This window comes from Durio zibethinus, chromosome 28 (assembly GCF_047325235.1).
Source record: "Durio zibethinus cultivar Kanyao isolate XHJ-2024 chromosome 28, ASM4732523v1, whole genome shotgun sequence".
Classification (NCBI taxonomy): domain Eukaryota; kingdom Viridiplantae; phylum Streptophyta; class Magnoliopsida; order Malvales; family Malvaceae; genus Durio; species Durio zibethinus.
In genome coordinates this window covers 4355120-4378948 of record NC_143189.1, presented here as the reverse complement: position 1 = coordinate 4378948, position 23829 = coordinate 4355120, and the positions used below count along the sequence as shown (strand labels likewise).

General features: G+C 32.6%; 3 protein-coding genes across 4 annotated transcripts; 2 read left to right on the top strand and 1 right to left on the bottom strand.

Moving 5' to 3' along the window:
• The first annotated feature begins 77 nt into the window (after nt 1–77).
• On the top strand, nt 78–4647 carry LOC111281203 (uncharacterized). Of its 2 annotated transcripts, none has more exons than XR_016334906.1 (5): nt 78–629; nt 716–1298; nt 1582–2101; nt 2169–2250; nt 2991–3045. XR_016334906.1 is itself a non-coding variant. In XM_022868857.2 (5 exons), the coding sequence occupies exons 1-5, from the start codon at nt 573–575 to the stop codon at nt 3195–3197; spliced, it is 1440 nt and encodes a 479-aa protein (XP_022724592.2). In that variant the 5' UTR covers nt 83–572; the 3' UTR covers nt 3198–4647. The 2 variants fall into 2 exon arrangements, 1 of the variants encoding a protein (XP_022724592.2); XM_022868857.2 differs by having other exon boundaries at nt 83–629; nt 1582–2092; nt 2991–4647.
• A 97-nt stretch (nt 4648–4744) lies between these two features.
• Nucleotides 4745–7998, top strand: LOC111281373 (proteasome subunit alpha type-5). Its single transcript, XM_022869106.2, has 10 exons — nt 4745–4836; nt 4935–4980; nt 5052–5133; nt 5313–5393; nt 6088–6201; nt 6283–6384; nt 6608–6666; nt 7193–7295; nt 7534–7599; nt 7700–7998. The coding sequence occupies exons 2-10, from the start codon at nt 4967–4969 to the stop codon at nt 7790–7792; spliced, it is 714 nt and encodes a 237-aa protein (XP_022724841.1). The 5' UTR covers nt 4745–4836; nt 4935–4966; the 3' UTR covers nt 7793–7998.
• Nucleotides 7999–9401: 1403 nt separating this feature from the next.
• LOC111281371 (alanine aminotransferase 2, mitochondrial-like) lies at nt 9402–16063 on the bottom strand. Its single transcript, XM_022869104.2, has 15 exons — nt 15706–16063; nt 14079–14129; nt 13741–13791; nt 13208–13273; nt 13058–13119; nt 12291–12369; nt 12102–12206; nt 11897–12007; nt 11488–11625; nt 11318–11392; nt 11080–11200; nt 10816–10970; nt 10392–10466; nt 9896–10099; nt 9402–9645 (listed from the first exon to the last, which is right to left on the bottom strand). Exons 1-15 carry the CDS (start codon nt 15901–15903, stop codon nt 9529–9531), a joined length of 1608 nt encoding a protein of 535 aa, XP_022724839.2. The 5' UTR covers nt 15904–16063; the 3' UTR covers nt 9402–9528.
• Nucleotides 16064–23829: the final 7766 nt, after the last annotated feature.

The window sequence follows — 23829 nt, the reverse complement described above, 5'->3', positions numbered from 1 at the left end:
CCTATAAGAAGCTTCCTATAAAGAATAAACAGAATAAAATTTCCTTCATCTTGCCATTTATTTGCTTTGAAGGCAGGACCGCAGGAGTGCAGCTCAGAACCGATGACTCAAGACTCAAGAGTCAAGGGTTCTTTTATTTATTTTTTTATTTTTTGCGTTCTTCCTTTGTAGTATTAAATTATGTTCACCTCCCAAAGTGCCTCTTCTTTTGATGTGCTATTTCGTCTCCTAGCTTGTCTAATTCTGTGAGACTAGGACAATGTGTCACTGTTGTTTCATTTTGAAAGGGAGAGCATTCAGACAGAGATCAAAGCTTCGTTAAGTGGTTATCCCATGTGGGTTATGAACAGAATAATGGTCAACAGTTTCTAGTAGTCAAAACTTTTCCCTTGTTTAGCCAACTCTGTTAAACTCCCTCTCCAATCGCTTTCTCATTGCATAGTTTGTAGTAGTATATAAAAAATGATGCATCTGGGCAAACCCGCTTGACCAAAGTTACCAAAAAGAAAAGAAAACTGCTGCGCATCCAATTCTTCTGGCTAAAGCACAAAATCAGTTATCTTCAACAAAACATGGATCTAGCAAGTACCAAATACTTTCAAGCTCCACTTTTATTTCCATCTAATGGGGTAATGAGCTTGAAGATCCACATTTGTTGTATTCTTGTCTTTATTGTTTGTATTTTATGTCATAGCATTTGCTTTCATGTATTCAGGAACCACCGCTGGAAACTAATGCAATCCTTTATGGGCAAAGCAACGACAACCCATTTGCAGACACTTTCCCTGACCCACTTTGCAAGCTCAATCTCAAGGAGACATCTGAGTTTGTCAAGGCATTTCCAATGGCAGCTTCAAACAACAAAACATATAACGGAGGAGGAGGGTTTTTGGATGTGTCAATTCAGAGGAGAGAAGGAGTGAACTCTGTCACAACACAAAGGAGAGTTTTGGAAGCTCCTTCTACACCAGGTAGGCCTGTTTTCAGCTTCAGTGGTGGCAATCTTGCTAGGAAGAGCTTTCCTTCAAAGTGGGATGATGCAGAGAAATGGTTAATCAACAGCTCCTGCCATGAGTCTCCCGCTCACACCCTAAACCCACCATCTGAGTCATCAAAGATGAGTAAACAATGTGATAACTTTAAGCAACAAACTGAGGTATTTGCTGAGAAATCAAGGGTCACTGAAGAAAAAGTTACAAAGGTGGTCACAAACTTTAAAGGGTCAGTTTCTTTGGAACACCATAATCCAACCAGAGGTTTTAATGGAATACAAGGCACCACAGATGTCCTTCTAAAAGGTAGGATCTAACTATATTTCAACTTTAACCAAAATTTTGTCATTATAATAGTCTTTTTCTTTACCCTTTTTACCTTTTAAAAGCTTAGTAGTACTTAAAGTGTTCCACTACAGCCAGACAGAGCAATTTTTTCTTCACGAATAAACTTATCCTTTGTGATCATAACAATCTATCCAATGCCAAGTGTAAAAGAGTTTCTTGAAAGCTTATGTTTTATATCATCACTGTTTTATTCATAATTATACTAATTGGAGGGAGTTGGTATAATTTTGGTTCAATGTAGATAAGTTCACGGATGAGGTAGAACCAATTTTACCAAATTTCAGATACTCGGAGCCCTCAAGAGAAGGATTTCTTTTCAGAAACTCAGTCTGTGAAACCATGAAAGATGCAGGCACTGAAGTATTCCATGAGGTTAATCATAAAGATGTTGGGACAGAGATGACTCCACTAGGAAGTTCAACAACTTCTAGATGCCATACACCATTCAAGAGCTCATCACCTGCACGGCATAACACACCAGCTAATAGGTCAGGTCCATTGGCATCCGCCAATTCCAATAGTTCTAATAGCACAATTGACATTTCCCAGCTGCAAGAGTGTCATCTAGCTAAGCTACAACTCGGGACGCAGTATGACTCCATCACATCCAATTGGAGCTCAAGGGAAGAGGAGGACGAAGAAGTATCCAAGAGCCTTAGACATTTCGAAACCGACAGTGCATGCAGGAAAAGTGTTTCAGATTCAAGAGCTGCTGCATGGGAGGAAGAGGAAAGGACAAAATGCTGCCTGAGGTAATTGAGGTAAAATATTTGTTGTCATTGTTTGTTTTATGTAGCATAGCAGTAATGATTATTATTTGGGTCACAGGTATCAGAGAGAGGAAGCAAAAATTGAAGCTTGGGTGAACCTTCAAAGTGCCAAAGCAGAAGCTCAATCAAGAAAGCTTGAGGTACTTTGCCGGTTCCTATTCTAGCACTTGTTGCACTATATCTCATGAAATTGGTTCAATGGTTGTCTATGAGCCCGAATTTCTTTTGCGGCAATTTTCAATTCTATCTGCAATTTTGAGCCACCCCTAACTCTAGGACTTTTTCATTTCTAGCTTTCTTGACTAGTCCACCTTTAATGGAGTGTCTTCCCTCAATTCAATATGCTTTTATCTGCATGCTTCTGTCTTGAATATATAAAAAGAAAGCTAAAAGTCATCAAGATCCCTATTTTTTTATATTGCTACAGTGGTGGTTCATGCTTGTAACTTGTAAGTCCATGTGAAGATCTGGCATTTAGAAATTCGTGGTGAATTGGAATATTTGCTTCAAGTGGGTTGGCTCCTACTTGGAAGCTTGGTTTTTAGCCATTGTTGAATAAAATAAGCTCTAGAGTAATTAATAAAGGTTACACTCCTCGTTTCTCCTCCTGTACTCCACCTACAAAGTGCAAGAGCTAAAATGTAGTCTAAAATGACTGCTAAGAATCTGATTAGTTTAGACCTTAAAAACTTCTCCGGTCAAATCCGGGTGTCTACTACCAATGAGGATTATTCAGAAAAAAAAAAAAGAAGGAATAACTAACATGGTGAAGTTGTCAAGCCTGCAAGCTTTTGATTTTATTTATTTTATTATGTGCGAATAATCCCTCACTGGACGGACATTATATTTGGTATATTATGTTCTGAACTGAACTTTTCAGGTGAAAATACAAAAGATGAGATCCAACCTAGAAGAGAAATTAATGAAGAGAATGGCAGTTGTCCATAGAAAAGCAGAGGAATGGAGAGCAGCAGCCCAGCGACAACATGGTGAGCAAATGCAAAGGGCAACCGAGCAGGGGCAGAAGATAATTAAACGAAATAACTCGCATATTTCTGGCCACAGCTCATGCGGTTGCTTCCCCTGAAATAACAGTCACTAATGAAGATTTTCAAAAGAAAGATCATCTCCATTAATCTTCATTGTGTATCTCATCTCCATTAATCTTCATTGTGTATCTCTCTAAATTCTAATGAAATCCTCAAAACCTCATTCTTGCAGAGCTTTTATGTAGAAAAATCGCATCAATAATGGTAGCAACTATTGACAGGACCATAAAAAATGGGATCATCTTCTATAAAAATTTCACCATTTCTGATACAAAGTGGTACAGATATTGCCTTGACCATTGTAATGATGTGCCAATAACATGGCGATTGGTGGATGGTGCCACTCATTTGCCTCTATATATGACTGCCAATATTTCAATCAAGATTGGAGGTGACATCTTTGTTCGTTTTCTCACCGGAGATAGCGTGATTGAAGAATATGATTGACTTATAATTGAGGCAGCATGCCATGAAGAACGACAGCCGGTCTTTTCATAATCCAGTACAATTGTGTATAATATGAACAATACCAGCGAGGACAATGAAAAAGGACTAATCACTATTTCAGAAATGAAATATCAACAAATGGTTTTTACTTATGTTGCATTTGCAACATGAATTTTGATGAATTAACGAGTTGTTTAATTGACAATGCTTCCCTCAAATCAAAGAGTCCTGCCCTGTTTCATAATCCAGGACCAATCATTGGACAATATTCCCCTTTGGTGACAAGTGGTCATACCCCAAAATCTGGTTTTCCACACACCAGGAGACAAAAGCTGCGTATATCATCAGAAGACATATTTTCCACTCAAATTAAAAAAAAAAAAACAAAAAAAAATCCAAAGATACCGACGAAGGCAACAACATCCATGTATTTCCCGCATGCAAGAAGACTAGAGCTTTTATATACGATTCGCACTAATAGGCTAGTAGCTTATGTCTTGTTGATTTCTGATTCATCATTTCATCAGCTTTTATCTTTTCAATTTCTTGACTGCCATAGTATCTCAGGAAAAGATATTGAAAATGTCTTTGAGCGCATTTTTTGCGGATCAAAAAAGTTAAAATGGTAACAAATGAGGAAAGAAAAACAAAAGCAAACAACCAGAAAAGCACACAAAACCAAAAGCAGGAGGAAAAAAAAAGTAGTTGTGGAAGAAACAGAAGCGCAGACAGGGCTAGCTAGGTTCTAGAGAGTAGCTAACAGGAAGGGTCCTTACTCCTTTCCGTTCCAAGGTGTAGGGTTTGCTGCAATGGATCCAATGTGAAAACAAGTTGTAACCTTTTTTTAATTTGCAATCATATTTGTTTATTTCAACGCCATTAAGATGACTTCTTCCATATTATAATTGGACTCTTATATGACAACCAAATGGGCCAAGAACTGCAGATAAGCCCTAAATTATTAGGCTATAAGCTGTTCTTTGCAATAAGAAAAAGCTGTTTTAGACAAAAACGTGGCCCATTAACATTTGGACAGATATCTTCTCAACTCAACTCACTTGGACCAAACCGGACATTAAGATTAAGATAATTACATGCAGCCCAGCCCAATATAGCATCGATATTCCTTAAGCGCGATCTGAAACTGAGCCGTTTTATAGCATTGCTTGTTTTGCAAGAAGATTCACAAAAGCACGAAGATCTCTCGCTCCGTCTGATACTCGTTCAGGAGTAAATCATCTCTCTCTTTTTTTTTTTTTTTTTTTTTCCTTTTTCAAGTTAATTTTCTATTTAAAAAATATTCTAAAATTTGTGGGTTTTTTCTTTAGGTTTTGTTCAATCTAAATCTAATCGATCCATCATGTTTCTCACCAGGTAAGCATATTTGTTACTGCTAAATTTTCATAATATGTATATTTTTAATGTTTGGTGATTGGTCTGTGAAGGACTGAGTATGATCGTGGGGTCAACACATTTTCTCCGGAGGGAAGATTGTTCCAGGTGGAATATGCTATTGAGGCCATCAAGGTAAAAAAAAGGATCATTTTCTGTTTGTTTCTTCGGAAAATCATCCAACTCTTTAAAGTACTCTCGGGATTTTTTTTTCATTAGTATATTTAAACCATGTAGTTTAACTTACAACTGAAATTTCTTTGTTTTTGTTTTAACGTAAATGGTTTTTTTTTTTTTTTTTAATTGAACTTCAGTTGGGTTCAACTGCAATTGGGTTAAAGACAAAAGATGGTGTCGTTCTGGCTGTCGAGAAGCGTATTACTTCACCACTGTTGGTCTGCAGTTTGCACTCTTACTCGATTTAATGTTATTATATTTGCAAACTATTTCTGCTAGTTACTTGTGTAGTTAGCCTTTGCTTGTTTATAATAAAAGAACAAAGGCTTTTTTTTGGCTTTTTTTTTTCTTTGCTTTATTTTGGCTTCTTTGCTAAAATGTAATAAAAAAGAATGTGTTTTTTAAGATGCGGAGTTCCATGAAGATTAAGGGAAGTAATGGTTTGCTGTTAGGGTCTTAAGGAGTCTCTTTTGACAAATTACTAAGTCTTCAGTTACAAACATGTGAATATTGGTTGATGGTCAAGACTCTAGACTTGAAGATCAGGTTGCGAGTAGCAGACTTTGCAATTGCTTATTCCTTCCATATTCTCAATTTATTGTTGGATTCCATAATGTGTTAGGCAGTATGTCGGCTCTATGTAGTGTAATGTAATGGCTTAAGACATGTCAGGTATTCTATTCGACTAGCTACTGCCTTATTTTTCTCAATATGCTACTCCATACTCCCTAAAATTCCTTTAGATGCCCCTTGTTTACTTTGACTAAATGCTTGTACACTTGAAACCACACTCATGTTGTTAAAAAGCTACCAGAAGTCCAGCATGTAGCATGTGTCACATATATTAGATATAGTGGAATGTGGATTGTTGCAACTTCTTCCAGGCCTCATAGGTACTTGATTCTCTTTCAGGAACCCAGCAGTGTTGAGAAGATTATGGAAATTGATGAGCATATAGGATGTGCTATGAGTGGGTTGATTGCTGATGCACGTACGCTTGTTGAACATGCACGAGTTGAGACTCAGGTACCATAGTTGTTAGTGCCATTACTTTTTTATATGAATTTATTTTTACTTTTTTTGCTGATATATTTTACATTCACACAGAACCATAGATTCTCATATGGTGAGCCAATGACTGTAGAGTCCACAACACAAGCTCTTTGTGATCTGGCCCTTCGATTTGGGGAAGGAGATGAAGAATCCATGGTACAACTGCATATCTTTTTATGTATATAGTTGTAGCCATTTTAATTTCTTTGTCTATGTTGTGTTGCTTTTTGCTCATATTGGTAAGCAATAAAGAGAGGGCCACACCTAATATGACTTGTGTAGTCATGCATTCAGTTTCTTTTTCCATCTGATACAGAATTCCGCCTATGGCATTACTTTTGAAGTGCTTATTCAGGTATACTAACATTTTTTTGTGCAGTCCCGACCATTTGGGGTGTCTCTTCTCATTGCTGGTCATGATGAGAATGGGCCTAGCTTGTAAGTATCAGATAATTTTACATTGTGTTGGTTTTGCTGTGGTAAAATTTCTTTCAACATATGAGAAAGATGAATGAATTTTTGTTGTATTACTAGCACTTTAGGACCGACATTTCTCTTAATCATGTCACTAGAAAATAATATTATCACTATTGTGATTAGTCAAAACTTAGTCATGCAAATGCCATTCTCTGAAGAATGCTGCCCTTTAACAAATTACTGTCACCACAATTAAAACAGTCACCATGGTCTGGTAGGCTGGTTTCTAAACATATTCATTTGCGACTGATAATTCATTAGAGATATAATTATAAGGTACATGCTTCTTACTGCCTGCTAGTTTTAGATTGTAAAATTTTAAGTTAAATTGTAACAAGCTGAAAGAGCTAATGCATCATGTACATGATAAAGCTACCATGCCCCAACCTTTAATGCAAGGTTGCACGGTCATGCATCAAGACTTCATTCACTTAATCAACTTTGATTTAAGTTCATTCTCAGTGGCTTTGCAACTTCTCTTCTGCAGATACTATACTGATCCCTCTGGCACATTTTGGCAATGCAATGCAAAAGCTATAGGTTCAGGTTCTGAAGGTGCAGACAGCTCTTTGCAAGAGCAATACAACAAGGTATCTTCACTTCTGTTCTTATGTTGTTTTTTGTCCTTGAGAGTGCTTAATTTGGTAACTTGATTGTTTTAGGATTCAACTTGTTATTAAGTTTTATGATATCCACTTCAGCAATGTCTAAATAACTAAAATTAACACAGCCTTGTTGTGATAATATGTTCCATAGTTTTGACTCTCTCGCATATGCATGAGTTATTTGGTGCTGATTAACATTAATGACGGTTTATTTCCCATGCAGGACCTAACTCTTCAAGAGGCCGAAACAATTGCTCTCTCCATTTTAAAGCAAGTAATGGAAGAAAAGGTAAAGTTTTACATCAAATATATGCAATTTTGTGATTGCACGCTATGTATTTGTTTATTTTTACTAAAATTTCTGTTATTGAACAATGTTGCTATTACAGGTGACTCCCAACAATGTTGATATTGCCAAGGTAGCACCAACATACCATCTATACACTCCTTCAGAGGTGGAAGCCGTCGTTACTCGCCTATGAGAATGCTTTGTTGTAAACAAGTTGTAAACAATCTTTTCATGCAACAACTATCTTTCCTGTCATAACGATGCATGTGTTGAGGGAGAGACTTGTATTTGTTTCTGGGCTGTGAAACCTTATTTTTGGTGTGCCACTAAACTCATCTAAATTTCATTTGGATAATTTGATTACACCTGGTCAGAAAAAAACCTTTTAATTGGATTTAATTTGCTTTGTCAAATTCTAGCATGTGGTTAACCACATTACTTTTTTAAACTCATATTTTGCCTTGTCAATTTCAATGATTTCTCCGAATTGGTTCAAGTTGTTTTATTTGTTTTAGAGTGACGGGTGTTTTACGGAGTAAGTGATGTGTCCTACTTTATTCAAAATCTGAATTTGTTTGCCTGCTATCCAACTTACCCAAATTGTGTTGCATACTGAATAAGCACATATCTGGACCGAATCAATTGCAAATTTGTAATCTACTGTTGGCTCCCTTCTCAGGGTCTAATGTTTTTAACTATTTATTTCTGCCGTTAAAGTCTGATTGTGATCCCTTTGTTCGAAAGGCCAAAATTTTCTTTTTATGTTCTTTCTTGAAGTCATTCTATGTATGTCGTGAACATTGATTCAGAGACCAGTATGATCCTAGACAATAGCTTGTTTTCTGCTATAATCCCAACTCCAAAGAGCACATGATAAGAAATTTGTGGTGGTTCATGCTCTTGCAATTAAAACAGCTAAAACATCACCTTTCAGGATTAATACTTAAGTACTCAAGTACCATATTTATCTTCGTATGCCAACTAATAATTTGTATGGCAACAAATGATTCCAAAGCCAACGGGAGAAGCTGTCAGGTCAGGCGTGCGGGTTTATAAAACATTTTAAAAGACATTCTAGAAGGGTCGAACGCGGAAACAGATGTGGGTACTGTAGCACTCAAGGGAAGAAGTGTTTGGAAGGCACCAGGCATGAGCACTCTACGAGAGTCTAGAATCTTTCGGATCCGGTGTATCACAGTGTCTAGAACTATTATTTTTTTTTTCTAAGTCATAGCTAATCTTTTATATGTCTGAGAACCTTGAAAATTTTTAGAATGTATATAAGAGTTATACACTTGATTTTTTATGTCTAAAGAGTTTTGAAATTTTCTAAAATCTTATGTCTAGAGATTTTGGTATCCTTTAAAATAAGAGTTACATACTTGATTTCCTACTGATCACATAGATCATGAGAAAAGGGTCAACCATGCACCTGGTTCCTCAATGCCTCACGAGACTAACTCATGAACTAGTAAACTTGAAAACCAACAAGCTACACAAGCACATTAAGATAAAAATCGAATATTTTGTTTATAAAATTTAAATTTAATTTTTGTTATAAATAATTTATCAAAAAATAATTTATTTTTTGATAAGTGATTTATAAATTTAATATAAATTTTCATCAAGATCAATGATATATAATAATCTTACAATAAGATAATACTCTCTCACTTAAATTTTCAAAGATCAAAACAATAATTTCAACTAATATTAACTAAAAGAAGCGATTATCCATATAAATGATGACAAGGTTTTTTAATTAGTAAGAGATTGTATTTGCAAAAACTTGATGGACTTGGTGCACAAGCGAAAAATATTTGTGTATCTTTCCATTAAATTAGAAAAACGGCGAAAAAATAAGGAACGCCTACATTAAAAAAAAATGGCACTGTCTTATTCAGAATTTTTTCCAAAAGCTACTAATACTCAGTTACAGAATTCATTCAAGAAACTTTTATGAAAATCAGTTAGACGGGTGATAATGGCCGGAATCTTTTCTTCTTGAGGGAGTATTGTGCACCTAAAATGCCATGTACCAGGAACCTGTAACAAAAACCACACATCAATTATAGGCAAAGATAAAGAAAAGACAAATCAATTGACATCAGAAACCATATCCTTGATGAACCGAAATATTTAAGTTGATCCAATCAAATTGTCACCAATTTCTGTTGATCTTTAGTTTTGTTGAATTTCAAACATTCTATTGCTAATTTCTGAAAGTGGAACGACTGAAATTAAAAGGAAAATTCCAAACCAAATAAATCCATCATAATGGCAGTAATTAACTCACCTGCCCAAAACCAGAACCAGGAACGAAAACAATTCCAGTAGCAGTGAGGAGACGACGACAGTAGAATGCATCTGGTGCTGTTTTTGTAGCTTCAGCAGCTTTAATTGCCTTTTCAGTCAGACAAATTCGGGGAAAAAGATACATTGCACCTTCTGCCTTATTGCATGTCACACCTTCCAACTCGTTGAATGCATCTTCTAGTGTCTATATTAGTAATAAAAACATTATCATGCTAAAATGATCAAGTGTAATTATAAAACCAGTAAAAAGGGGAATTGAATAAAAAATGCCAACAACGATTTCATTTGAGTCTCAATTAATAGAATTTTGTTAGTTATATAATTTAAATAAGCTCAAACTCTCCTACACTGGCAAAACTGCACATTTCCAAATTTCTTGGTAAGTGTGGAATTTAGCACTCACTTTTGCTACAACTAAACATTAATGCCCCCTATTTAATATTATGTAAACTAATCCAATCTAAGAGAGGACTAACCTTTGCACGCCTTGCTAAAGATGAGAGGATTCCATCTCTTTCAGCATTGTGTGATTTATAGGATTCATCTCCAACCTGCAAGTTTCATTTGTAACAAATATCACATCATATATAAGGCATGCATGATATAATTTAACCAATGACAAGCTTTTACAAGCCACCTATGTAAGCATAATGTTTTATTCCATTATCCCAGAACAGTACTGGTCTAGACCAAGTTGTGTACCAGACAGTTTCCAAATTGTCAACCATAATAAAGCATAAAAGATGAGAGATTTTAATGCTCCTATAAGAATCAATGCTTGCAAGGAGCTAGTCAAAGCTCAAAATCTGTCTGGTTCTATCTCATCTCATCTTTATATCATAGATCCAATGTCATTGGAATAAATATAGAAAACTGATTTTAAATGGAAAAAGATTTAACCTTAGGTGGACTCATGACAAGGCTAGCAAGAATTTGACCAGAGATGTTAGAACACAGATTCACAGATGACACTTTGTATATTTGCTCCCTGACATCAGCACTGAACCCAGTAACCTCCATATAACCTCCCCTTTTTCCACACTCTCCATAATACCCTGGAGACAGTAAAAGAGTGCATGTTTTTATATCAAACTTCCAAAATTTGCATAAGTTCTTTCACATTCTATAAATGCAATAATAGAGCTAAGACAAAACCAATTTTACCTTTTGAGACTGACTGAAAAGATACTAAGGATATATCCTTCTCATCATAACCCATAGACCGGGAAACCTTCTTAAAAGAGTGGAATTTCTTTTCAGGTACATAAACATTTTCCTGGTAAACCTGTAAGAACGTAAGTGGTTATTAAAGTTAATGCAGGAGCTGACTCACCCTTGGAGCTCATACAAGGAAAGAAATTTCATTGCCAATGAATGGCAAAGCCAGAACATATCAGCCTACCTCATCTGCCAGCAGTACAAGTCCTTCTTGCTTGCAGAATTCTACAATAGCCTTCTGGTTTTCCTCAGCAAGAACCTGCAATCAAAATGAGAAAATAAAATCATGTATAAACAAAATTCAAGACATTTCTTCATTTAGAATATACTTTTGGCATGCTTATCATTGATTACCTGTCCTGTTGGGTTGCCCGGATTTATTACAACCAAAGCCCTAACTGTGATGCCCTTGGACCTCGCAGTCTCTAGTTGTTTCTTAAGCTCAGATACTTCCAAACCCCATCCTGTAGCTTCATCAAGATAGCATGGAACCTGCAAAAGCCAAAAGAAAGTTGTGAACAATCTGCCAATTAATACATCACTGAATGATAAAAGAAATCTGTACTTCCAACCATTTTACAAGTCATACCAAGAAAGGTAGCTTAAAACTAATCCTTAAGAAACATAAGGCAACTTGATTTTGGTCAGTTAAAGCTTGGCCAATAACCAACAAAAACTAAGTACTTCAATGACAGCTAAAGAAGCCAGTTAGCTTACAAATATCTAAAATTCTAAATAATGCTTTAACATGTTATATGCATACCAAAGTTCCACCATGCAGAGCAATTGAAGCAGAGTATAAAGGATACAGAGGGATGGGACAGAGAATTCCATCCTTCTCAGATCTGATCAGTAACCGCATCATCATATGCACCTGGAGATAAGGAGGAAAAATCCATTCTGTTACACATGTGTTCATGAGGAACTTATCATTCATGGAAACAAGAAGTTTTGAGATAGAAACATGCCGCAGGGCTGGCACCATCTGTCAAGAAAATGTCATTTGGATCAGCAGGAAAACCATCACGATCCTCAATCCCAGCAGCAATAGTATCACGTAATCCCTTGATACCCTGACATCGAAAGAAAATGAAAAAGTATGAATAATACGGAAGCATAAATGGTCAAAGTTCCAAGATGTGAGCACCAATCACAACCTGGCTGTGACTGTAGGCACCAGTTGCCCTTCCAGGAATTTGATCAAGAATTTGCCAAGCCCGCTCTATGGAGTCCGCACTGCAAAAGGCCACCAACCAAATTACATGAGGCAGAGGAATGACTGTCAAAGAAAAACTGGTAATCTGCCAAAGTAAAGATTCAATGGCTAGCAGAAGAGAACATCTCTTTATGTTTCCTTTCACTGGACTCAATCGAGGTTGATAGAGTTTTCAATCCTTGTGAACCATCAAGCATAGATTTCAGTGAAGAACGGAAAGCTAAAAAGCAGGAAGAACTCCCCTTCTATTCTGATAGACTGAACAAAAATGCAAGCTTTTTAACAAAATGTAAGCAGAAGACTATAGCTCATATACCACCAAAGACCAACTCAGGTGGTAGGAGGATGGGGTTTTATGGAGATTCTAGGCATAAAGGAGGAACATATGTTTTCGGATTCTCTGGTATTCAAAGTCCTCTTGGTGCCTATATTTAGACAGGGAGGGGAGGAGGGGAAAGAGATAATTTGTATGAATGAGGTAATAAACATATCATTATAAATTTGTGCACAGTAAGACACAAAGTGTTATATATATATATATCTTCAATTCATATCCATTACGGATATGGATGCGCCTATTGAAGGGCCCAGATTAAACACCCTATCTGAAAACTGAAAGCCTTATCAGCTAAAAGAAAGCAAATGAAACAATTATAAAATTTAACACAAACAACCGCAAAGCTGATGGCTAATATTAATTCTCAGTACCTGAATAAACCCTGTGTTTCGCTTTTGTCCAAAATGGATGGATGGTCGCATAATGCAAGAACCTGTTGCAGAGACATCCTAATTACAATTGCTTCATTCACATGACACAACTTTATGGTAATCAATATCACCTAGTAAGAAAACACCAACCTCTCGGAAGAAAGTTATTGGCTGCTGACCAAGAGACTGTGGATTTCCAATGTTGCAGTACAGTATCTGCAAAAGATGATTAATATTTAATGCCAAATAAAAAAACTGGTAGAGTGTCAAAAAAAAGTTCATGTAATACAATTATAGCAAAAAATTGATGTTAGAAGGGTCATCCCCCCACCCTAATTTCCACTTCTCTATGGAACCTTTATTGTGCCTCTTTTGGAGAAGAGTCATTCCAACAAAATTATACTTCATGAGAAATAAATAACATCCAGACTACAGAATTCCACAACCATCAAAGTCAACCAGACGAAATCCACAACTCCAACCATAAAAGCCTCTTCATTGTAGTTCAGGTTGCACACCTTTATGCAATCAATCATTCATAATGGTAATATGATATAACCATGACATTTCTATTCAACCATGGGAAAGCAAAAGGAAGGGGGAAGAGGGATATTGTCTCAATGAAGTATAAATGATACTCCAAGCATCCATTAAAAAACTATAAGCAAGAGAGAAATATATACCTCTTCAAAGGGATGAGCCTCTGGCTTAGTCTGTATCTCTTGTTGCAATTTCTGAGAGAGATATTAAGAAAATCTCATTAAAGGACTATCCATAAATTTTATAAATAAGTACATCAATCTTCATACACCAAACTATGTCGGCAGCTTTTACTTCAAATTTTCTAAAACATAATGAAAACTTTCAACCAACATGGACACTGATGCTGTAATCACCCAAAAGTCATCTTTTAGTCCATTTTCCGATTATGCTTGGATGTGCACACAAGCGTGGGAATTAACTATGGACAGAAATAAAAATGTTGCAAATACATTAGAGATGATGCAGATTGGCATACTACCTGGGCAAGGGTGACAATCTCCCCACGGACAGCATACTCGCATTCTAGGACCTGATGATAAAGAGAGAATCAGTGATAAAGAAACAGACCGATCACACAAAAGCTATTAAGCTGGCTTCAAACTAAAATGAGAATATTCCATATCCTGAATCAATACACAGAAGTGCTTAGAAACTTGAATGATTCAGGTCTCCACTTAATGCCATTGCCTTTAAATTAAAAAAAAAAAAAAACTCTAAAATCAGCAAATCTGTTTCTAATTTGCAATTGTAGTGAGCTTTAATGAATAGAACTTGCTTAATAGACGCTATGAGATTGATTTGAGCATAAAAGGAGTACAATCAATTCAGTACATGTACTAAAAACAGGCACTACTCATCGTAAAGCCAGGATTATATAAATGCAAAAAGAAAGAAAAAAAGAACCATTCCCATGAAAGACATGCTAATAAAAAAAAAAGGAATAACTACAAATCAATAAAAGGTGAAGAGAATAAACAAGCACAACATTAAATCATCATTCGACTAATGAAAGAGAAGTATAAGATGTATATATGCAAGTAAGTGCTCTTCCCTTTCATAAGAAAGCACTTATTACAAAGGGAGAACTCCCCTGACCCTACGGATGCTAATCTTACCCCTATTCAATAGGAACCTGATTTTTTATTTGAATGAAGATGTATATTATATTATGAATATGGGAATAAAGATGAGTATAATTTTAAATTTTTATGAAGAAAAAAATAAAGATGAAGATGAATAATATAATATTCAGATATCATATCTGCACCTTACATATATATTTACATATATTTAATATATAAATTTTTATTAAATAATATAATTATTATTTTAGATTAATTAAAATTAATATATTTTTATTAAAAATATATATTAATATATATTTATAAAAAAATTATTTAAATATACAAGATAAAAAAAGCTAAAAAATTAAATTTTAGTTGTTATTTTTTTTTTAAGTTATAAATATGAAAATTATCCATATTTATTAAATAATCATGAGAATAAGGACAATGATAAATTTAAAACTATTAAATATTTCGGAAATGAGAATAAATTTAAAATATCAATTAAATATTTTAAATACTAACAAAAATAAGGATGAAGATAAATTTAAAATATCTATTACGTATTTTAAATACTCACGAAAATGAATAAATGTATTATCCATATCTATTAAATAGTCACGAAAATGAAAATGGGGATAAATTTAAAATCATTAAATACTCACGGGAAAGGGATTGGAGATAAATTTGAAATAAATTTAAAATATCCATCTAAAATGAAAAATGCTTTACTCTACTCATTGCTATCCCACCAGACTTCATAAGCAACTCGATTACTACCTTTAGTAAACTGGTATTAAAATAAAAGAAGAATCGGTAAACAGGAAAGGAATTAAATGAATTCAAAGACCAGTCTTCACGGTCAAAGATGTAGACTTTTTGAAATAACAAGACAAACAAAATACACAAAGCATAAAATCGAGATTCAAAAACATTTATAGATTAATGCCTAACATCAAATCAAACACTAAAAAAAAAAAAGAAAAACAAGAGAAACCCGGGTTTAGAAACAATCCAAATAAAAAAAGGTAAAAGAGATACCTTGGGGTTGATAGTATTAATAGAAACTGGAGGAGCCATTGTTGACGAAAAAGAGGAAGAATCAAAATTAGCAGCAGGAGTTGAGGACAAAAAACGATGTGCGGATTGAGGAGAAAAGAGTTGGGATCGTTGAAAGTGATAGTTTTGACGCGAACTTTCAAGAAGATTTCTAGCTTTGCTAATCATAAATCGCTGCATCTTTGTTTAGATATATAGACACACTACACGCATAAAAAAAATACAAATGTGCAAGAGACAAAAAGGTTGTGCTTTGGAAGTAGGTAGAGAGAGATTTTATAGTTGTCCTTTTGCCCGGCCTTGTTTTTTTTCGAAAGAATCGAAACTGCTTAAAAAGTTGTTGTTAGTTCACTTTTGGCCCACGGTTTGAGATTTTTTCAACTCTTCTAGGCCCGAAATACCCCTTACCTTTGCATTTGTTTTTTCTTTTTCATTCACCCACCATTTGAGATTTGTGTTTTTTTATTTATTTCGTTTTTAATTTCGTAAATTTTAAAATGTTTCAATACGATTTAACTTTTTTTAAAATAAAATTTCAAAAATTTTTAAAAGATTTTTAAAAATTTTTTGGAAAAGTTTTTTGAAAGAATTTTTAAAAATGAATATTAAAAAATTTTTGAATCTGAAAGTCTTTAAAAGCTTCTAAAAATGGATTTTTAAAAATTTTTAAAGAGTTTCGGATATCCATTTTTAAAAATTCACTTATCTAATCATTATAATCGTTATATCCAAATTTTTATTATTGCAATTGTTTTTCTCAAGTTCACTTTTCATTTTGACAGTATATAAGATATTATAAATTTTGATTATAAATTTTGACAACAATATAATTTGTTGCTTGAAAAAAAAAAGAGAAAAAAACTACGACTAGTTTAGAAACAAAAAAAAAAAAGAAGAAGAAAGAAATGTGAAAGGTAAAAAAGTAATTGATTAATAGATATTTAAATAATTTTATTAAAATTTAAACTTATAAAAAAATTATTATATATTTAGTAATTTTTAGGTACAAATAAAATCCTTTTGACATTACCATATGTTTTGACTCTTACTATAAAAGTTTTGGCATTACCATAAGTTTTGATTCTTACCATAAGTTTTGATATTACAACGTCTTTCATGACTTCAGCATACAGTGACGGATCATATCTATTCTGTCATGATAATTTTTAAGACTTTGATTTATACGACACCATTATTTTAAAAAAATTTGGAGGCTAGCTAATTGGCTTTGTCTTATATCACATCATTTATGAGTTTAGACTTTTCATTTTTTGTGCCACATGCTGAGTTATATTTTATTTAGTTGGTAGTATAAGCATACAAGGCAAGAAGCTATTACTCCATTTTTATTAAGTGGCAGGATCTTTGCTTTTGTGAATCAAAAGAAACAATATTCCTCAAATTTTTGGTGTGGGATGTAAAAAATCAACAAAAATTCAATAAAATCAAACAACATGAATTTTTACAATAAATTTAAAATTTTTTACTTTATTATAAGATTATTAAATAATAACCGTTAGATATAAAAAGTTAATATAAATTATTAATATTTTTTAATTGTAAAAATAATTAATTACCTATTAATTTAATTTTAATTAATTAACATTAAATACTATTTATTAAATAAAGCAAAAGAAATTTTTAATAGATAAATACAATCTATTTAAAATTTCTAAAAAAGTGAACAAGATAATATAATATTAAAAAAATTTAATTGAAAATTAGTTAACATAAAAATATGAAAATTATCATAAAATTAGTATAATTTGATATAAAATGTATTAAAAGTGTCGTAACACCTTAAGAGAGAATTGTAATAATTTTAAATGTAATGAAGGTAAAAATATATGTAAAAAAATATTATTGTAACGTAAATAATTAAATTGATAATATAAAAGAATTATTACCTTAAACCTAAATAATAATTCTAAACCAATAAATAAATGTTAACGTAAAAACATGAGAATAATTATAAAATTGATATCACTTAACGTAAAATAAATTAGAAGTGTCATAGCTCCCTAATAAAGAATTGTGATAGTTATAAACATAGTGAAAAGTAATAATAGACATAAAAAGGTATTATTGTAACAAAAATAATTAAATTGGTAATGTAAAAAAATTATTATTACAAATAAAAAATAATTTTAAACCCAAAAATAAAAGTTAATATAAAAAAGTGAGAATAATCGTAAAATTAGTATTATTCGATGTAAAATGATTACAAATATTGTTATACCTTAATAAAATATTGTGATAATTCTAAACATAATGAAAAGTAATAATAAGTGTAAAAAAATTATTAAAACGTAAATAATTAAATTGGTAATGTAAAAAAATTAGTGTTATAAACAAAAAATAATTATACACCAAAAAGTAAGTGTTAACATAAAAAGATAATCGTAAAATTGATTTTTTTTTGCCTAAACTAGTTAAAAATGTAGTACCACCATTAAAAAAAAGTTATGATAATCTTAAATATAATAAAAGGAAACAACAAGTGTAAAAAGATATTATTATAATGTAAATAATTAAGTTAATAACATAAAAAAATTTATTATTATAAATAAAAAAGAATTCTAAAAAAAAGGTTAACGTAAAAACGTAAGAGTAATTATAAAATTAAAATCATTTGGCGTAAAGTGTGCTAAAAGTGTCATAACATAAAAATGTAAGAATAGTTGTAAAATTAATGTCACTTGGCATAAATTAAATTAAAATTGTTGTAATATTCTAACAAAAATTGTAATAAATTTAAATGTAATAAAAAGTAAAAATAGTCTCAACCATTTGGGATGTCTTTTCTTATTGCTGGTCATGATGAGAATGGGCTTAGTTTGTAAGTATCAAATACTTTTACATTGTGTTGGTTTTGCTGTGGTAATATTTCTTTCAACATATGAGAAAGACATTAATTTTAGCACTTTAGGACCTGCATTTCTCTTAATCATGTCATTATATAATATTATTATCATTATTGTGATTGGTTAAAATTTAGTCATGCAAATGCCATTTTCTGAAGAATGTTGCTCGTTAACAAATTATTGTCACCACAATTAAAATAGTCACCATGGTCTGGTAGGTTGGTTTTTAAAAATATTCATTTGCGATTGATAATTCATTAGAGATATAATTATAAGGTACAATCTTCTTATTGCTTGCTAGTTTTAGATTGTAAACTTTTAAGTTAAACTGTAACAAGCTAAAAGAGCTAATGCATCATGTACATGATAAAGCTACCATGCCCCAACCTATTAATGCAAGGTTGCATGGTCATGCATCAAGACTTCATTCACTAAATCAACTTTGATTTAAGTCCATTCTCAATGGCTTTGCAAGTTCTCTTCTGTAGATACTATACTGATCCCTCTAGCACATTTTGGCAATGCAATACAAAAGCTATAGGTTCAGGTTCTGAAGGTGTAAATAGCTCTATACAAGAACAATACAACAAGGTATCTTCACTTCTGTTCTTATGTTGTTTTTTGTCCTTGAGAGTGCTTAGTTTGGTAACTTGATTGTTTTAGGATTCAACTTGTTATTAAGTTTTATGATATCCACTTCAACAATGTTTAAATAACTAAAATTAACATAGCCATGTTGCGATAATACGTTTCATAATTTTATCTCTCTCGTATATATATGAGTTATTTAATGCTGATTAACATTAATGATGGTTTATTTCCCCCGTAAAACCTAACTTTGTTCATTTTAAAGCAAGTAATGAAAGAAAAGGTAAAGTTTTACATCAAATATATGCTATTTTGTGATTGCACTTTATGTATTTGTTTATTTTTATTAAAATTTCTATTATTAACAATGTTAGTATTACAGGTGACTCCCGACAATGTTGATATTGCCAAGGTAGGACCAACATACCATTTCTACACTCTTTTAGAGGTGGAAGTCATCATCACTCACCTATGAGAATGTTTTGTCGTAAATAATCTTCCCATGCAATAACTTTTTTGTCATAACGATGCATGTGTTGAGGGGAGACTTGTATTTGTTTTTAGGGATTCAAGCTGTAAAACCTTATTTTGGTGTGCCACTAAACTTATCTACTTTTCATTTGGATAATTTGATTACACCTGATCAGAAAAGAACCTTTTAATTAGATTTAATTTGCTTTGTCAAATTTTAGCACATGGTTAACCACATTGCTTTTATAAACTCATATTTTGTCTTCTCAAATTTAATGATTTCCTCGAATTGTTTCAAATTCTTTGATTTGTCTTAGAGTGACGGGTGTTTTAGAGAGTGAGTGATGTGTCGTACTTTATTAAAATTTTGAATTTGTTTGCCTGTTACCCAACTTACCTAAATTGTGTTGGATATTAAATTTACTTGATAGCATATATCTGGGCCGAATCAGTTGCAAATTTGTAATCTATTGTTGGCTCCCTTCTAAGGGTCTAATGTTTTTAACTATTTTTTTTGCCATCAAATCATGTTGTTAAAGTCTGATTTTGATCCCTTTTGTTCTAAATGCTAAATTATTCTTTTTATGTTCTTTCTTGAAATCATTCCATATATGTCATGAATATTGATTTAGAAACCAATATGATCTTAGACAATAGCTTTTTGTCTGCTATAATCTCAACTCCAAAGAGCATATGATAATAAATTCGTCGTGCTTTATGCTCTTACAATTAAAACAACCAAAACATCACCTTTTAGGATTAATATTCAAGTACCATATTTTGGCATTAATCTTCGTATGGAAACTAATGATTTGTATGGCAACAAATAATTCCAACGCCGATGGGAGAAGCTTCTAAAAAATCCCAGATATGTGAGCGGGCACTTAAGGCGTGAAGGCTCTAAATAAACCCCAAGTCAGGCCAAACACATAAGCATATAAAACATTCTAGAAGACATTGTAGAAGAATTAGATGCACAAACGGGTGCGAGTACTGTAACATATAGGAGATGAAGCATCTAGAAGGCACTGGGTACGATCGAGCACTCTATGAGAGAGCCTAAAATGTTTCAGACCTGGTGTACTAAAATGTCTAGAACCAACTTCTTTCTAAAAGAGCCATAACTGACCTTTTATGTGTCTGGACGTCTTGAAACCCTCTAAAAAGTATATAAAAGCCACACACTTAGCTCCTTATGTCTGGGGGCCTCAGAACCCTCTACACTTAGTTCCTTAGTGAGCACATAAGCCATGAGGCTCAAATATAAATAAATATGCCTCTTCCCTATGAGACCAACTCATGAGCTACTGAACTTGTGAACCAACAAACTACTTAAGCACATTGAGGTTAAATATTTCTCTTGTAAAGTTCTCTATATTTCGATAAGCAATTTGTAAATTTAATATAAGTTTTCACTGAAATTAGTGATATATGTTGATCTTAAAATAAGATAATAACCTCTAACCTAAATTTTCAAAAACGAAAATAATGATCCCAACTAATATTAGCTAAAGAGCAATTATCCTTGTAAATGATCACAAGGTTTTCTTAGTAGTAAGACATTATATCTGCAAAAACTTGGTGGACAATCCAAAAATATTGGTGTATCTTTCATTAAATTAGAAAAGCATTAGCAAAATAGGGAACGCATTAACAAGGTGTTCATATGTCTATATGAAAAAAAATGGCACGTCTTATTCAGAATTCTTTCCTAAGGCTACCTCACACTCAGTCACAGAATTCATTCAAGAAACTTTTATGAAAATCAATTAGACAGGTAACACCAGTCGAAATCTTTTTTTTCTTGAGGGAGTATTGTGCACATAAAATGTCAAGTACCAAAAACTTATAACAAAAATCACATATCAATTATAGGCAAAAATAAGAAAAAGGCTAATCAATTGACATTAGAAACCATATCCTTGATGAACCAAAATATTTAAGTTGATCCAATCAAATTGTCATTTCATAAAACCCGATTTCTTTTGATTTTTATTTTTGTTTAATAAATTAAAACATTCTAATTGCTAACTTCTGAAAGTGGAATAAATGAAATTAAAAGGGACTAAGTTTCGAACCAAATAAAGCCATCATAATGCCAGGAATTAACTCAGCCGCTGAAAGCTAGAACTAGAAACATAAAACAATTTTAGTAATAGTGATGAGACAATGACAGTAGAATGCATCTGATGCTGCTTTTGTAACTTCAACAGCTTTGATTGCCTTTTCAATGGCAAATTCAAGGAAATAGATACATTGCACCTCCTGCCTTGGTGCATGTCACACCTTCCAACTTGTTGAATGCATTTTCCAATGTCTATGTTAGGAATAAAAACATTATTATGCTAAAATAATCAAGTGTAATCATAAAACCAATAAAAAGATGCATTGAATAAAAAATGCCAACAACTATTTCATTTGAGTTTCAATTAATAAAATTTTGTTAGTTACATAATTTAAATGGGCTAAAACTCTCATACACTGGCAATCAACTGCACATTTACAAATTTCTTGGTTAAGCAATCAATTGCACATTTCCAAATTTCTTGGTTAAGTGCCATATTAGAAGGTAAAATTTAGCACTCACTTTTGCTACAACTAAACATTAATGCCCCATATTCAATATTATGTAAACTAATCCAATCTATGAAATAACTAACCTTTGCATGCCTTGTTAAAGATGAAAGGATTATATCTGTTTCAGCATTGTGTGATTCATAAGATTTATCTCTAACCTGCAAGTTTCATTTGCAAAATGTAAGCAGAAGAGTATAGCTCATATACCACCTAATTACAATTGCTTTATTCACATGACAACTTTATGGTAATCAATATCACCTAGTAAGAAAATACCAACCTATCGGAAGAAAGTTATAGGCTGCTGACCAAAAGACTGAGGATTTCTAATATTACAGTACATTATCTGTAAAAGATGATTAACATTTAATGTCAAATAAAAAATAAAACTGGTAGAGTGTCAAATAAAAGTTCATGTAATACAATTATAGAAAAAAATTGATGTTAGAAGGGTCATCCCCCTACCTAATTTCCATTTTTTTAAAAAACCTTTATTGTGCCTCTTTTGGAGAAGAGGCATGCTAACAAAATTATACTTCATGAGAAATAAATGACATCTAGCCTACAGAATTTCACAACCATCAAAGTCAGCCAGACCAAATCCATAACTCCAACCATAAAAGCCTTTTCATTGTAGTTCAAGTTGCACACCTTTGTGCAATCAATCATTCATAAATAGTAATATGATATAACCATGACATTTCTATTCAACCATGGAAGAGCAAAAGGAAGGGGGAAGAGGGATATTGTCTCAATGAAGTATAAATGATACTTCAAGCATCTATTAAAAAACTATAAGGAAGAAAGAAATATATACCTCTTCAAAGGGATAAGCCTCTGGTTTAGTTTGTACCTCTTATTGCAAATTTTGAGAGAGATATTAAGAAAATCTCATTAAAGGACTATTACGCTAGCTTCAAACTAAAATGAGAATATTTCATATCCTGAATCAATACATAGAAATGCTCAAAAACTTGAATGATTCAGGTCTCCACTTAATGCCATTGCCTTTAAATTAAAAAAAATCTCTAAAATTAGCAAATTCATTTCTAATTTGCAATTGTAATGAGCTTTAATGAAAAGAACTTGCTTAATAGACGTTATGAGATTGATTTGAGCATACAAAGAGTACAATCAATTCAATACATGTACTAAAAATAGGTCACTACTCATTGTAAAGCCACGATTATATACATGCAAGAGAAAAAAAAAAAAAAACCATTCCCATGAAAGACTTATGCTACAAAAAAAAAAAAGAATAACTACAAATCTATAAAAGATGAAAAAATAAACAAACACAACATAAAATCATCATTCGACTAATGAAAGATAAGTATAAGATGTATGTATGCAAGTAATTGCTTTTCTTTTTTGTAAGAAAGCACTTATTCCAAAAGGAGAACTCATTGACCTTAGGGTTGTCAATTTTACCCGTACATAACGGAGAAGCCAACTTTTATTTAAATGGTGATATGTATTATCTTATGGGTATAAGGGTGAAGATAAGTATGATTTTAAATTTTCATGAGGATGGAGATGGAGATGAATAATATAGTACCTATCCTATAGTTGTACTTTATATATATATTTATATATATTTAGTAAA

What these genes read in the sequence shown, in the direction of transcription:
- LOC111281373 (XM_022869106.2), top strand. An exon ending in AAGGAGATGAAGAATCCATG is followed by an intron (nt 6,385 to 6,607) that starts GTACAACTGCAT and finishes TTTTTTGTGCAG; the next exon opens with TCCCGACCATTTGGGGTGTC. An exon ending in AGCAAGTAATGGAAGAAAAG is followed by an intron (nt 7,600 to 7,699) that starts GTAAAGTTTTAC and finishes TTGCTATTACAG; the next exon opens with GTGACTCCCAACAATGTTGA.
- LOC111281203 (XM_022868857.2), top strand. Translation starts at nt 573, where the DNA reads ATGGATCTAGCAAGTACCAAATACTTTCAAGCTCCACTTTTATTTCCA. An exon ending in TTTTATTTCCATCTAATGGG is followed by an intron (nt 630 to 715) that starts GTAATGAGCTTG and finishes TCATGTATTCAG; the next exon opens with GAACCACCGCTGGAAACTAA. An exon ending in AGGACAAAATGCTGCCTGAG is followed by an intron (nt 2,093 to 2,168) that starts GTAATTGAGGTA and finishes TTTGGGTCACAG; the next exon opens with GTATCAGAGAGAGGAAGCAA.
- LOC111281371 (XM_022869104.2), bottom strand. Translation starts at nt 15,903, where the DNA reads ATGCAGCGATTTATGATTAGCAAAGCTAGAAATCTTCTTGAAAGTTCG. An exon ending in TTGTACTGCTGGCAGATGAG is followed by an intron (nt 11,201 to 11,317) that starts GTAGGCTGATAT and finishes ACGTTCTTACAG; the next exon opens with GTTTACCAGGAAAATGTTTA. An exon ending in TTTTCAGTCAGTCTCAAAAG is followed by an intron (nt 10,971 to 11,079) that starts GTAAAATTGGTT and finishes TACTGTCTCCAG; the next exon opens with GGTATTATGGAGAGTGTGGA.